General features: G+C 41.1%; 1 protein-coding gene across 2 annotated transcripts in view; it reads left to right on the top strand.

Moving 5' to 3' along the window:
* LOC109959761 (transcription regulator protein BACH2-like) overlaps positions 1-15,219 on the top strand; it is a 45,603-nt gene that overhangs the window by 11,807 nt on the left and 18,577 nt on the right. For both annotated transcript variants that reach the window (XM_020599377.1, XM_020599378.1), the window contains exons 2-3: positions 6,680-6,962; positions 10,538-11,917. In XM_020599377.1, coding sequence (XP_020455033.1) covers positions 6,696-6,962; positions 10,538-11,917 — 1,647 coding nt within the window. In that variant the 5' untranslated portion in view covers positions 6,680-6,695. The remainder of the gene's footprint in view (positions 1-6,679; positions 6,963-10,537; positions 11,918-15,219) is intronic.

Genomic DNA, 15,219 nt, shown 5'->3' with positions numbered 1-15,219 from the left:
AGCAAGTGAGGCTGGGGAAAACCACATCCAGCACACAAACTTTCAGTACAGGAGCCCCCCAGGGATGTGTACTCTCCCCTCTGCTGTTTTCACTCTACACCAACGACTGCATCTCGAAGGACCCCTCTGTCAAGCTCCTAAAGTTTTCTGATGACACAACTGCCATTGTTCTGACCTGAGACGTTGATGAGTCAGCCTACAGACATGAGGCTGAACAGCTGGCCCTGTGGTGTAGCCGCAACAACCTGGAGCTGAACATGCTCAAAACAGTGAAGATGACAATGGACTTCAGGAAGAGCCCCCCACCCCACCCCTCACCATACTTGGCAGCACTGTATCAGCAGTAAAGTCCTACAAGTTCCTGGGCTCCACTATCTCCCAGGACCTGAAGTGGACGTCCAACATCAGGACCATCACCAAGAAGGCACAGCAGAGGATGTACTTCCTGTGCCAGTTCAGGAAGTTCGACCTGCCCCAGGAGCTGCTGATCCACTTCTACAGAGGAATCATCGAGTCTGTTCTCTGCTCCTCTATGACTATCTGGTTTGTTGCAGAAACCAAACAGGACAGGAACAGACTCCAGCAACTCCAGACATTTTCTCCAGGACTGCAAAAAGAACTATCAGTGCCAGCTTGCCCTCCATGGAGGACCTGTACACCTCACAGGTCAAAAGGAGGGCAGAGAAGATTTCTGCAGACCCCTCACATCCTTGACATAAACCCCTCCCCTCTGGACGGCACTACAGGTCACTGTGCACCAAGACAACCAGACACAAAGACAGTTTCCTCCCTTGAGCCATCACACTAATGAACATTTAACCCATGATTGTATGACAGAACGACAACCCTCAGTGCAATAAATTGCAAATATAACTATTATACATAACAATCTGAAAGCTATTCTGCTACAGTGGGGGATATTTACTAAACTAGTCACAAATTACAGGTGCAACAAATATTGCCACAATTTTTTAACTTATTGCTGTATCCACCAACACTGGTGATGTAAATGACACAGCTATAGCAGCGTTAATTTGAATGCACTTCAGCTGGTTTGGAAGTGTCTGTACTGCACAAAAGGGATAGTAGAAAAGAGCGTGTATAATGTGACTTAATTTTAACATGGTTGAAGAAATGCAATCATGCAGTCTCCTGCCTGTCAAATGATCTTTTATTTCATTTAGTAAATGAAGCATCACCTGACCTGAAAGCCTATACAAGTCCCTCACAGCCTCCTTTGGCCAGCAATGCAATTTACAAACACCCTCTCCTTGCTCAAACATGTTCTTAAATCAGACGAGGCCTCAGATGACTAACAGCTGCCACGCAGGGCCACAACATTTTACACCTGCTTTCTCCTGACGTTACATTTCAGCCACAGTTCCTGCTCATACAGTGGTGGTAAATCAGATGCTGAGGGAATTTGTATACATTTCCATTCTCTCCTCCCTGATTTTTGCATCCAGGGGCACCTTAAAATACATAATGCCTGAGACCTAGCACACAAATTCCTGCAGTGGAAAGTTCAGAATGAAAAAAAATGGACTGTATTTTATATAGCGCTTTCTCACAGTGTGTTGCACTGGCCAAAGCGCTTTACAGAGATGATACACCATTCACCCATTCACACACAAAATTCACACACTGATGATGACAAGCTGCCATGCACCGGCACTAGTCAAGCCACCAGGAGCAATTCGGGGTTCAGTGTCTTGCTCAGGGACACTTAGGCATGTGGGGAGACCGGGAGTCGAACCACCAACTTGCTGGTCAGGAGATGACTGCCCTACCTCATGAGCCACAACCACCCCTTAAAGACTTATAATGGCAATAAACAGAATGTTTAGCACCAGAAAATGAGCTGCAAATGCCTCCTAAATTTCCCCCAATGTGTATTGTATATGTATTTATAAACAGATTATTTCTCTTTTTGCCCCAATTTTTTTATTGTACATATTTTCCTATTTTTAATGCACATATTTTTATTTTCTTGTTGACTTACAATACACATTGAGAGTGTCTTTACTGGAATCAAATTCCTTGTGTGTTTAAACATACTTTACCAATAAAGGTAAAGCTATATGACGCCTCTTAATGAAAACAAACAAATATTTGCACCCACTTCTCAGGACACCAAACATCTTTGGTTGGCTGGGAGGGAAAACAGGTATATCAGTGCAGTGTGGCTGTGATATAAAGGGTAGTGTATAGATTTATACCACATCCAGACTATTCTTTATACCATAGCTACAGTATACATTACACTCTATACATCTGCAGTAGTTGTGTCTTTATGTAAGTCAGCTTACTTTAATTTACAGTAACTGTGTTTTCTTTTAGGTTAAAAATGTGTTTCTATAGATTATTCAAACTGGACAGTACCCTCTTTAGCAAATAAATCAGCTGTTCTGACAGAACCTCCCACTTTTTTGTTTGTCTCAGAAATGTACACACACTGGAAGCCCTCTGTGCGCTCACACACACTGTATACACTACTCAGACTACCCCACAGACACCTCACAGGAAAAGGAGACATAATCAGGGCAGAGGAGAAGGCAGGAAAGGGTGGAGGAAAGTAGGGCACCCATCACACTGTACCCACACACATACCCACACAGAATGAAATCGATGAATTGCTAGTATTCATTAATTAATGAATACAGTGTGTGTGTGCAGCAGCTTTGGGGAAGGATCCTTGCCTGGTCTTGGGCTCTGCTGCTCCTGTGATGAATAATTCACTAGTTGATTCTACTCTGCCTGCTGGGTAGGACTGTGTGTGTGTGTGTGCGTGCACGCATTTGTGGCCACCTCTGCTCATCTCTGACTGTCTCAGGGGTTTGAATGGCCTTAGATGTGTGTTTGATTGATGGTTCTGCTAGACTGAATGTAGGCTAACAGAGCAACTGGCTGATGAGGGGAAAATGCTGAGCGGCCACAGAGAGCTGCATTAAAGGAATTACTGGCAGTGCCACTTTGACAGGAGAAACATCCTGCTGCTCTGCTGCCTGCTGATTGTGACTGAGATTTTACACCTTGTCTAATAATGCGTAAGGGACTGTCATTTTTTGAAATAGTCCTTGAAGTATTTGACCAGCCTTCTCAAACCTTTTCCTGCACTTTGAATTCAACTGTCTTTATATTGTCATTCCCTAAATCTCTGTTTAGCATAAAGCTGCAAAAATGATGCATTCTATTAAATTGATTAATTGGAAAACTTTTTTTAAGAGAAGTAGGATGAAAACTCCTGGCATGTACAGTAATAAGGTATTTTTAATTTGTTGGTTTCCAGTAATGTTCTGTTATCAATTTACCATGTTCTTTAATGATTGAAACATTTTGAAATTGTTGTCCAAGTTGGACTTTAAACTAACAGGTTTTTATAAATAGGATTTTTCTTTTTTTTCATGTCTTGTCTTGTGTGATAGTTTTTTATGTGCTTGATATTTTTGTGATTGTTTTCTATTTGTCATTTCTGAAATAATTGAATTGATAAGTCTTATATGAACCTAAAAATTTGTACAGTGTAAAAAGCAATGTGTTAGTGCTCTCTGATGGGCAAACTATATAATGGGCAGACTTTTTTTTAAATGATGTCAAACCTAGTTTGGCATCTCTGTGTTTTCATGTTACAACATGATGAATCTGCAATCATCAGCTGATTTATATGTTCATGTTTTTAAAGGTTCAGTTCATGTAGCTTTCTACTCAGCATCCCTGGTTGTGCTTTAAGTGACCCAGTGGAAGCAGTTCAGTTCACCATTATCACGGTTTACAGCTTAATAAGACAGCTTTATATACAGATAGGCAGCACACAACCACTGTGCTCTTTATATAGCACACAGTGTTTACGGTATACAGCATGTGTGTGATGTGTTAGAAGCCTAAAATAAAAGTTTAGTCAATAACCTGCATGGTACGGCACATGCTAGATTTCGTTCTTTATTAACATACAGTAAATTATATGGTTTCACATATTGTATTTCATCATCTACAGTTCTTCATATTTGCCCAGCAACACTCCTCAGCTTCCTCCTTTCCTTCAGTTTTATAGTTTGGGGATTATGAATATCAGTTAGCTGCCTGTCAGCTTAGTCTGCTACCGAGATATGCCATCCTCGCCTCACGTATATTAAAGTACAGCCCAGTGATGATGAAACCTATGGCAATGTCTTGTTTACCAAGGCCTCAACTGTGTCTGAGCAGTTTAGCCAGCATGGCTGAGAAGGAAAAAAGCAAAACATGGGTAAGCATAAGCTTTAAATATTGAAGACTGGTAATTCAAGGGGAGAAATGATGAAATATCAAAAGTGGAAAATGTTAATGTAGTTTATCAGCATTATTTCAGTATATTCATGTAATGGTACCTCTGACTCTCACATCTATACTAATGTTCACATGGATGTTTAGATTCAACTGTAAATGGAACAAACTGCATATTATTTAAAGACAGTGTTTCTAATCACCCTCTGATTTGTAAGCAATTTTCCAATGGCTATTTCTTAACGATGGTGATGACACTGGCCATCCCAACAACTTGGGTCAAAAGAAGACAGCTATTGCCCAGGACTCTTAACTTTAGCAGGATTATGCTACTGATTTTGATCACTTTAAATAAATGGCTTCTAAACCTTTTGACTCTGGTCCATGAGAAGGTTGAAGGTTAATTTCTATACTCACAGATTTACATTGCCAGTGATACTGTAAATTGTGAGTCCCTGGGTGGAGCATTCAGGCAGGATGTTGATAGGCTGAGGACTGTGGGAAAATTGGTTGTTTATCCATAATCTGATATTACTGACCCAGTGTATTCCCAGTATTCAGGCTGTTGGTTATAATTATAAGTAATTAATTAATGTTCAGTGCAAATAAGCATTTAACTGTTTTACTTTTTACTCATCAGTATAAAACAAAAAAATGTTAACAAGAACATTATAAATATTCGTAACAAAAAGGTCCATCTTGTGGTCTTCATCAGCAGACAGAGTCAATCTGCAAAAGCCTTTTTTGTAACAAAATTAATTTGATTTAAAAAAAAAATGTAATACGTCAGTGACTGCATCTGCTGAGGAACTGAAATTACAGACAGAAAAAAAATCACTGAGTGGACCATGTGCTAGAGTATAGTACAGTGATAATAAACAATGGTGTTAGGAACACAGCAGACAGCAGCGCTCGTCAATGCATTTTCCCTTTGTTTCGATTCCGTTTCAACATGCAGTATTTAAAAAATTATGAACAGAGTGTTGCAGTGGCAGTAATGATAGTTGACTGGTTGCAGTGTCATGATTCTGTCCCATCGGCTTCTGTTCTCATGCTTTTATTTTGACATTACTTCCTGTTTCTGTTCCATCTTAGTTTCGGACTTTAATTTAATCAGCACTCATTGTTTTCACCTGTTTTCACCCCTTTATAGGCAGCGTTCCCCCACCAGAAAACTGCCAATATTGTTCTAACCCATGTCAGACTTTCATTGTTTTGTCCTTGTGCCTGTTTTTCATGTTTTGACCCCGGATTGTATTTTGACCACTGTGTTCTGTCTTGCCCTCCTGATTCAGTCTGCTTTCTGTGTATGAATTATCGGACTTCCCTCTGTGACCTCGCGTTTGTCGATTCCTCGGCTGTGTAAGTTTGCTGCCTCTGACCCTGGACTGTATTACCAACCTGCGAGTGTGTTTCTTGTTTCCTTAGTTTTTCTGTATCGTTTTGGTTTGTCACCGTGGCTGTTATTAAAGAGACAGTTTTTTGCTTTTACTCATCTGGCTATGTTATTGAGTTCACCCCTCGACTATCATCAGCAGCTTCACGCGCCAATTCCTGACATGCAGTGGCAGTGAACAATTTATAAGCACCATGAAAGGCAATCGATTAAGGTTGAGCCTGAAGTATTCCTGATGGATAGCTGGAGATGGTCTACAGTGTTGAGAGGACTGGCCCGTGGGCTACAGCAGAAGACAGAACATTACTCCAGCAAACCCCAGTGCTGGGCTCTGTCTATTCCAAAGTCATGAATCAGCAGAAAGCAGCCCCCGCTATGCCTACCGACACGCGCACACAAAGAGCCCAGGGTGAATGAGACAGATATACTGCATGCTCAGCTGTCTGTAGCAGGGCTTTATGTACTACAGCAATGAAATGAACGAAACACAATGGAAAGCCTTTGAATAGAGGTGCCTGCAATCAAGGTGGAAGGCTGCTTTATACCTGTCTATATCTAGTTCTTTATCTCTCTGTAGATATACTGTACATATACAGTTATGATCGTATATTACAATTCAGAACCATAACCCTGCAGCCAATAGAATAGTTATTTCTCAACTGTCTTCTCATTTTCTGAGGTGAAAAGACAACTGCAAAACTTTGCTTTTCAGTATAAAGCTTAGCATTGGCACTAGTGGTGGCACTAAAGGAAATGTCACAACCTTTAAAACCTTGGGAGCATGAGTATGTTCAGTAAAAGAGGGGCCTACAGTACAAAATACCAAGCATGTAGTCATAATGTTATGGCTGATTAATGTATTGTTGGAACATCTTGTCTTTAGACATGACAGTCCAATGAGAAATCCTCCAGTGTCATTGTTTCTTCAGAAACTGGACACATTGAAAAGGTAGCCTTACGTTCTCCTTCAAAGAGCCATGTAATTAGCTGACACGGTATCATTTCTTTCTTTCTTCTGCGCAGGGTGCTAGACGGTGTGATGTTGGCAGACGAGGAGCATGACAACGAGGCGGCAGTGCCCATATACGTGTATGAATCCAAGGTCCATTGTGCTAATGTGCTGCGGAGCCTGGAGGAGCAGCGGCAGCAGGGCATCCTTTGCGATATGACCATATTGGTGGAGGGCAGGGAGGTGCGTGCCCACCGGGCTGTCCTTGCTGCTAGTAGTCGCTACTTCCTACAGGCCCTGCTGGGGCATAATGGGTCACCCAGTGATGCTGAGCCCATCATTAACTTGCCAGACAAGGTAAGGGGACATAAACAGAACACAGATAGAAAGCCAAGAACATTCCATCACTTGTAAAGAGGCTGGTCCAAAGTTTCAAATACAAATGATACATGAAATTTAAACTTTCAGAGGCTTGGAAATGGAGGTTTAAAGATAAATTGATACAAATCAGAAAATTGATGCAAGAGTCAGATTTATGTAGCCTATGGCAAAGGCTCTGTGCAGATTTAACACAGAACCATAAATCAAGCTTTTGTGTTATTATGTGAAATGCAATCTGTCTGCAATAAAACCAATACAACCAAGTGTTTTTGGAGTGTGGCCCATACTAGGATTTAAATAACAGAATATCTCAGACTCAGCTCCTTTGATTCTGAATGTTCATTTTTTTAAAATCTGTCTTTTACACGAGACCCACTTTTGTGGAAGTGCAACTCCATGCAGTACACATTTAACATTTTATTCAGAATGTTTCCTTGTTCACTCTGGTTAATTCTCGGGCTGGAAAGTGAGGTAATGATTTTCATGCTGTTCTCAGAAATTATTACATCAGTGTCGCTAAGGAAAGGTAAGTAAACTTAAAAAAACTAGCTGATATGATGTTCGTACGACCATGTAGAACGGCAGCGTTTTTACAGTGCCTGTTGAATGCTCCATTTGAAGACAAGCACAGAGCTTTTTATCATTGAAGGCGGTGAAGTGCAGTGAATCATACAAGTGGGATAAGGGGGCACATTTTTTGGTAGGTCTCTCCTCAGAGGTATTTGTGGTGGTTATTGTGTGAAGAATGAAAGTAGAGCTTGAGATTGAAGCTCAAACCCTGACTACAGTGCTTTGACACATTTACACACCTGACCAGTTGCTGCATGAAGTGTGTGTATGTGTGTGTGTGCGTGTGTGTGTGTGCTTGTTTGTTGATTTCAGGGAGATACAAAAACTGTCAGACACGACCACTGTTTTCAGGCTTTTCTTTAGTGCGGTGTCCAAAACATTCACTCTTGTCCTTAGTTGACCGAAAGCAATATACCATAAAATGGTGCCTGCCTGTATTAGAGAAATAATATGAAAGTGTAATTTACTGACCAACATCACTCGCTAAATGTTTTTATAAAAGCAAATGTTGGTCCTGTGTGTTCTGGAGTAAGGCTCCACTAACACTGATATAATCTGAAGTATTCACAAAATGCTTCAACTTCATCTCGCAAAGCTAATTGTCACAATATTAAATTAAAAATGCAGCCGAACACTTGGTTTCAGGGAGTTACAAAAACTGTCAGAGAATAAAGCCCAAGACAACAACAGCGCATATTTTCTAGCAGTTCATTTTTTGCAATAATATTGTTGATTTCCACATTTTTTGTTCCAACAACATAATGTAATTTACTAACATTGCTTAAAAATAGATTTTTTGCATTTGTGAATTGATTTTTATTCACAGAAGACTTTAGATGAAAAGTTTTTTTTAAACCCACCCCTAACCTCCCAGTTCTAACAAAGAGAAGCTTCAGATGCTTTTAGACAATCTGATAACCACTGAAGACACAATGTTTCCGCTGGTAAAATCAAGTTAAGTGGCTCATGAAGAAGCTCGTAAAACAGGTTGAGTCACATACAAAGGTGCAGTTAAGGCCAATTCAGCTGGAGCATGGTTTTAGACGCATTTTTCAAGGCACATAGACGACCCGATGGCAGACTGACAACCTCGACCAGAAGTTTGAGCTGGCAACCTCTTTTTCCTCCCAAAACTTTATTAGAACTTTATTTGGACTGGCAATGTTTTTTGCCCTTCTTTAAACAAAAAAATCAAAATTTAGAGCTTGCATTAGCAAAATTAAACTTTGTACACAGTGTAACATTTCTGACATTGTAAGATGTTTATAAAGTTGTACTTGCAATTTTTTTTTTTTTAATTGTTAAGCCTAATTACAAATTGTGTGCTATAAGTTACAGGCACAGTATTGGTCAAACCAAAACCATGAAGGTGAGTTTACTCACTTTCTGGCAATGCAGTGTAATCAAATACTTTAGCTGCACTCCTGCTCACCCAGCCAGTCAATAATGCACAATTAAATGTGCCAAAGAATGGGAGCACATTCATATGAAAACTCAGTATACAAGTTAAATGATGTTTACTCATTATTTGGCCCCAAAGAGGGGGGTGTAAGGCCATACTGCCATAAATCTGCAGAGCCCCATAATAAGCAACACCATTTTCCAGATCTAACCTGCCCTTAACAAAGCATCCTTGAATCCTATTATCAACCAAGCAAAGAGAAGATACACTGTATGTGGCTTGACACACAGCATCTGTGTTGCATTTGCTCAGGTTAAACAGTGGCTGGTCCAACAGGATTGTAATGGCAGTCACCTCTGAGAGCCGGGTCCGCTCAGTTGTCCAGCCACTGACACTCTACCAGGATTGTCTAACAAAAGAAGACTATTAACAATTCCAGTGAGTGTCAAAGGTCAAGGTCAAAGTGTTTATTTGTCATATGCACAGTTAAGGAACATGTTTCCCTGTACAATGAAATTCTTACTTTGTCGTCCACATGAATGCCAAATAAAACAAGTGAAATATAAAGTAGATGAGCAATAACACAAATCTAAATAGGCAGTAAAATCACAAATCTAAGGCACTTTAAAACAGCAAATGAAGGAAGCAAATAAAAATACAACAAGAACACAATATAATGCAGAGAGAATATATGCTACGTGGGAGCTGTGGAGTGCAAATACTCAGCAGTGAGTGTGCAATTGTGCATGTGCAAAATGAGTATGTAAACAGTACAGGTGGAATTACATGAGGTAGATCCTGAGTCAGCTGTTTAGGAGTCTAATGGCCGTCGGAAGGAAAGAGTTTTTCAGTCTAGAAGTCCTGCATTTCACATTTCTGGATGGCAGGGGTATGAACAATCCGTGCTGGGGGTGGGTGGGATCCTTGAGGATGGTGTGTGTAATCAAAAGACTAAGAGCAGAGCTAAATCAAAATCAGGTGATCACTGTTTGACCAGAAACATGGGAAATGATAGGAACGTTAGCACCTGTAAGTTAAAAAAAAAGGAGACCGTCAATGCAGCAGAATAGTGAGTAGCCTATGACATGACTCTGGTGTTGTATTGATGGAATTGTTACTACAGAAATGCACATTGGATTAAATGTAACGTGAGCAGTTGTAGTGTGGCTGTTGTAGTAGGATAGGAGGTCATTTTGCTCCTCACTTCTCTTGGTGTGTCAGACATATTCTTTGAAATGCTTGTATGGTTGCATGTCATGGCCCTTAGAGCAGAGGCACACCCAGGACTTGGTCTCCCTGGAGAAGGTGGAAACTGCTGGTTATACCTACACTTTTGTCTGCACAATTAGGCTATGTTGAAGAAACAATAAAATATAATGGTGAAGTTTGGCCAGCACAATTTTTGACTTTGTGCATATCAAAAATGGTAATTTCCCATTCCTTTAAATGGAGTTGCTGCACAATAAAACAGGATTTTTTATGTAACATTTACCTTTTTATAATCGGATGTACTTATTGTCAATGAAATCATTATTTCATTCATCTTTAATTGAAATGTGTTCTCTACTCTCCTCTACAGGTCACAGCTAAGGGTTTTGCTCCACTGCTCAAGTTTGCCTACACAGCCAAGCTGGTTTTAAGTCAAGAGAACATCCATGAAGTCATCCTGTGTGCTGACTTCCTGGGTGTTCACAATTTGGAGGACTCTTGCTTCCGGTTTCTTCAAGCCCAGCTGCAGAATGACAGCCAACATGCCAATAGTTGTAAAGGGGAATATGAAGATGATATCATATCTAAGGGTGTAGTTTCTTCTGAGGCAGTATCCTTGGATGAATCTGTTGAGAAGGGGCAGCAGACAAATCATGTAGCAAGCACTGTGCTACTTTCCTCTGACATTGCTCAATGTCCTAAATACAGGAAATATATGCACCAGATCTGTGACGACAAGCACAATGGAGAAAACCATGATGGCAGTGATTATGTCATTTTGACCAATCATACCTCAGTTAGCCCTGTGAGCTCACAGGTTGTAGACAGCTGTACTCCTCCACAATCTCTGCTTACACCCTCCAGAATCAAAGAGGAGCCATTTGTGTTTGAGGAAGGAGGTGGAAGGAATGCTTGCAACCCAGAGTTTTGTACTGAGGAGGTACTGGAGATGGAGCTAGAAGTAGAAGGGGTTCCAGCTGAGCGCTCACCCTCTTCCTGTCTCCGCTCCTACCTTCAAAGCGGTGGCCTGGATCTTAATGATGTGCCCAGCGCTGCCATCCAGCAGCTACTCACCAACAGACTGGTCAAAGATAGACAGAGGGATAAGAGGGAATCTGCGGATCACGTAGACCTCAAGACCAGCATTACAGATGTAATACCAGCAGCACTGACCGGGACTGGCGGGAACGTAGAAAGGCCAGTGTACAAAGCCTCCTCCTCTAAATATGAGGGGGAGCTAGATAGACAAAGTGTTATTTTCTCTTCAGCAGCCGGTGAGCAACAAATGTTTCCCCATTCTTACAAAGATGAGAAGTTCAGAAAAAAAGTGTCAGCACTGATGCAGGTAGAATCTCCTTCTTCTGGCCAGGCATGCCTCACTGCCAGCTTCCCTTTTCCCATCAACACATCAGCCCACTCTCCTCCTCCTTCTAAGCCCCAGATCCAGGCTTCCAGCTCACAGTCTTCATTTTCTTACCCAGAGGACACAGGCAGTGGAAGCTCACTCTCCAGCTTGCCCCAGTTTGACATCTCCTCATACCCACACTCAGGCTCCATCTCTCGACTGTCTCACTGCCTGACTGGGGTGGTGGCGCAGAGGAACCTCCACAGCAGAGAGGTAATCTTCTCTCAGGGTTGTACCAAGATCAAAAGTGAACAGGGATTTGGTGCCAGCAACTCCAGTGATGAATCGGGCTCTTGTTCAGAGGGTGACAGTGAGAGTGGCGTGTCCAGAGTCTCGGATCCTGAGGTAGGTACAGTCCTCTATTATACTTTTTTGCCCAGGATAGTCTTTGTGTTAGCATTAAGGTAAATTCTTTAGGCTGACCTTGTCTGCACCCTGAAACTGGTTTGAAAGGTGCATTAAAGCAAGACTATATATAACTTGGTGAACAGCTCCATTAGCTACAAGTCCAACAGAATAACTGAATTAATTTCACAGAATTTTCCTGAGTCCTGTTGCCTTAAAGACTGTCATCAGTAACCTGTACGACAACTAGAAGATTTGTGAGATCAGTGAACTGACTCATTTATCAGTTCATCAGCAGTGATCTAAAATTAGATAACATTAGCTTTGTCTATACCAGACCAAGTAACAGGCTGTTCACACATTTGGATTCACAAAGCTGGGACAGCAAGAGCTGCTGTTCTTTGTGAATGAAGCCCCGCACCCTGCACATGAAACTGAGCTCAGCAAACTCAAAAGGCACCTAGCTTCAAGCTTCACTACAAGGGACAGCTGAGAAAAGCACAACTTTACACAAATATAAAAGGCACTTATGTTTTATTTTAAACAAAAAGGCTGCCCAGTTCTTGATTTATGTTTGGCAACAAATGAAGATAATGTAATTATCTGAAGTTCGGGCGTGGGACCTCAGCCAAACTCCACCCCTTCTGTTTTCACACTATTTTACCCCACAAAAATCATCATGCTTCTGCTTTTCATTGCCCACTCATCCTCCCACCTTCCCCTAAACCATCAAGTAGGCAAGCAGCCAAGTATGCACAAGCAACTAAAGTACTTACAAATTCACTCCCCTTTTGTATGCAGTGAGGGCAGGTCCCTGCTAGTGAAATGAATGCATAGCAGCAAACCCCCTTTGTGTATTGAATGGGACACTGGTACATTGTATTTATTAGTATTTTCTTCCTTCTTCTGAATTCAACTTTGAAGGTGTTAGAGGAAGAATATGTAACTTGTACTTCCAAAGAGGTTAGCCATTAGAACCTGATTGATGCCATTTTGGTCAAAGTTCACCCATCATCACTTAAAGTCATAATTTTGACTTTGATGATGCTTTGATTCTTTCTCCAGAGTCACCATGAGGCTGACATTTGTGGTTCTGAGTGAAATGTTTTAACAGCTGCGGATGGGTGGCCATGAAATTTGCTTCACACATTCATGTCACACTCCAGCCCATTCTCATTCCCAGGGCATCAAATACTGACGTTACATCAAGTAACTTTACGTGTCATATGGACGCCAAATGTAACCTTTGGCATCTGTATGAGATACACAGGGTTTTCAGTAGAGTATCCATTCGCATCAGTATTTGATGCCCAGAGCAAGAGCTTGTAGTATACAAAGGCAGAAAGTCCTAGGAGGTGGGGTTGGGACAGATGGTGGGTCAAACAACATCAAACTTTCCCACGGGAGTCGGAGTTAGCCTCTGGTGTGTCATGAAGTGATTTTTAATTAGTAGGTGCTTTAACCCCAGCCACAGTATTTTCCTAAACCTAACAGTGTAGTTGTTGTGCCTAAACATAACTTATATCAACACTAAATATATGTAGCATAAGTATGAGACACAAAAGGTATTTGATGCCCTGGGAATAAGACCATGTTGCTGCCTCAGAATGAATCTTTGAAGTCTTTGGTGATCCTCTGAATTTTTATCCGGAACATCATAAGGTCAAAATTCTTTTTTGCTCAACAATTGTGGTTTATGACCAAATCCCTGCAAACTAATGACATCGTCATCAGCCCCAGTTTTCTACTGATTAACAAATATAAGCATATTAACAGGCTATACTTGGATAGGGAACAGGGTAAACAATATATCTGCTTAGCATCAGTATGTAAGCACTGTCAATATAAATATGTTAGCATGCTGATGTTAGCACTTAAATCAAAGCACCACTGTGCCCAATTACAGTACAGCCTCATAGAGATGCGAGCATGAATACAGTCTCTTAAGGCATGTTCATACTATCGCAGAAAAACTGATTTTGCTTTAGTCTCTGACTATTTTGTACATGGTGCGCTGTGACAGCTCTGTGCATGCATCTACTGTGCTTAGTGCACAGTAGATGCCAAAAGTTCAGATTTATTGAACTTCAGCCCAGCTATGCTTACCTTTGTTGGTGCAGCTAACCACTTCCTGAACCATTGAAAGCATGGTAAAATAACTACTTACCCTCATATTGAGACCAGGGGCAGATGCAGCTATCTAAACTGTTAGAAACACAGTCTGAGGCTGAAACATAATCTATTGCTAGGAACATTTGCATTGTAACTAAAATGGCACTACCTAGTACAATACCCCCTGGGAGTTTTGGAGGGGTTAATACAAAGGGTCACATGTTCCATCAATTACTATGCAAGTTTTTTATTCTTTTGTAGAATTTTTTTTCTGAGTACAACTCGCACTTTTCCTGCTGTCACTTTGGTTCAATCACTTCTAACCAGTAACCCTTTTTTTTGCTTAATCTTTAACAGTGCATATTCCTATGATAGTAACCTGTATCAATGATTGTATGTTGTATGTGTGATTTACAGCTGGAACTATTCTTGCAGTTTTCCTCACAGGACAAATGACACAAATAATTCCAACACACAATCCTGGAGCTAAAAGAGCCATGCAGTTGTGGTTGTGATGCCTAAGCACATGCAATATCTGTGTCAGGGACCAAGCAGTAAGGCAAAAGACACAGCTTCCAAAGTTCAAAATAAAGGGCTTTTTATTAACCCAAAAGTAAGAAAAAGGCAAAATTAACATCAGATAAATTGGGCCCTAAAAGAGGTCAACAAATGATAAGGAAAATCAAAATACAGCAAACTGAACTGTCTAATACCTCAACAAAACCAACTGACCTGACAAATGACACACACAAGGGAGCATACAGTGGGTACGGAAAGTATTCAGACCCCCTTAAATTTTTCACTCTTTGTTATATTGCAGCCATATGCTAAAATCATTTAAGTTCATTTTTTTCCTCATTAATGTACACACAGCACCCCATATTGACAGAAAAACACAGAATGTTTGACATTTTTGCAGATTTATTAAAAAAGAAAAACTGAAATATCACATGGTCATAACTATCTGATAAAACATGAGATTAGCTTCCTACTGTCATGGCAGTCTCTCTCTCTCCCCCTGCATTTCGAGTTGTGCTCAGGCGGGGCTGGCATTTACTTGCATGTTTAGTTCACTCCATCCATCCATCCATTTTCTTCCACTTATCCGGGACCGGGTCGCGGGGGCAGCAGTCTAAGCAAAGATGCCCAGACTTCCCTCTCTCCAGACACTTCCTCCAGCTCCTCCGGGG

Source organism: Monopterus albus, unplaced genomic scaffold, assembly GCF_001952655.1.
Source record: "Monopterus albus unplaced genomic scaffold, M_albus_1.0 scaffold40.1, whole genome shotgun sequence".
NCBI classification, from domain to species: Eukaryota; Metazoa; Chordata; class Actinopteri; order Synbranchiformes; family Synbranchidae; genus Monopterus; species Monopterus albus.
The sequence above is the reverse complement of the archived record's forward strand: the minus strand, read 5'-3'. Positions and strand labels throughout refer to the sequence as shown.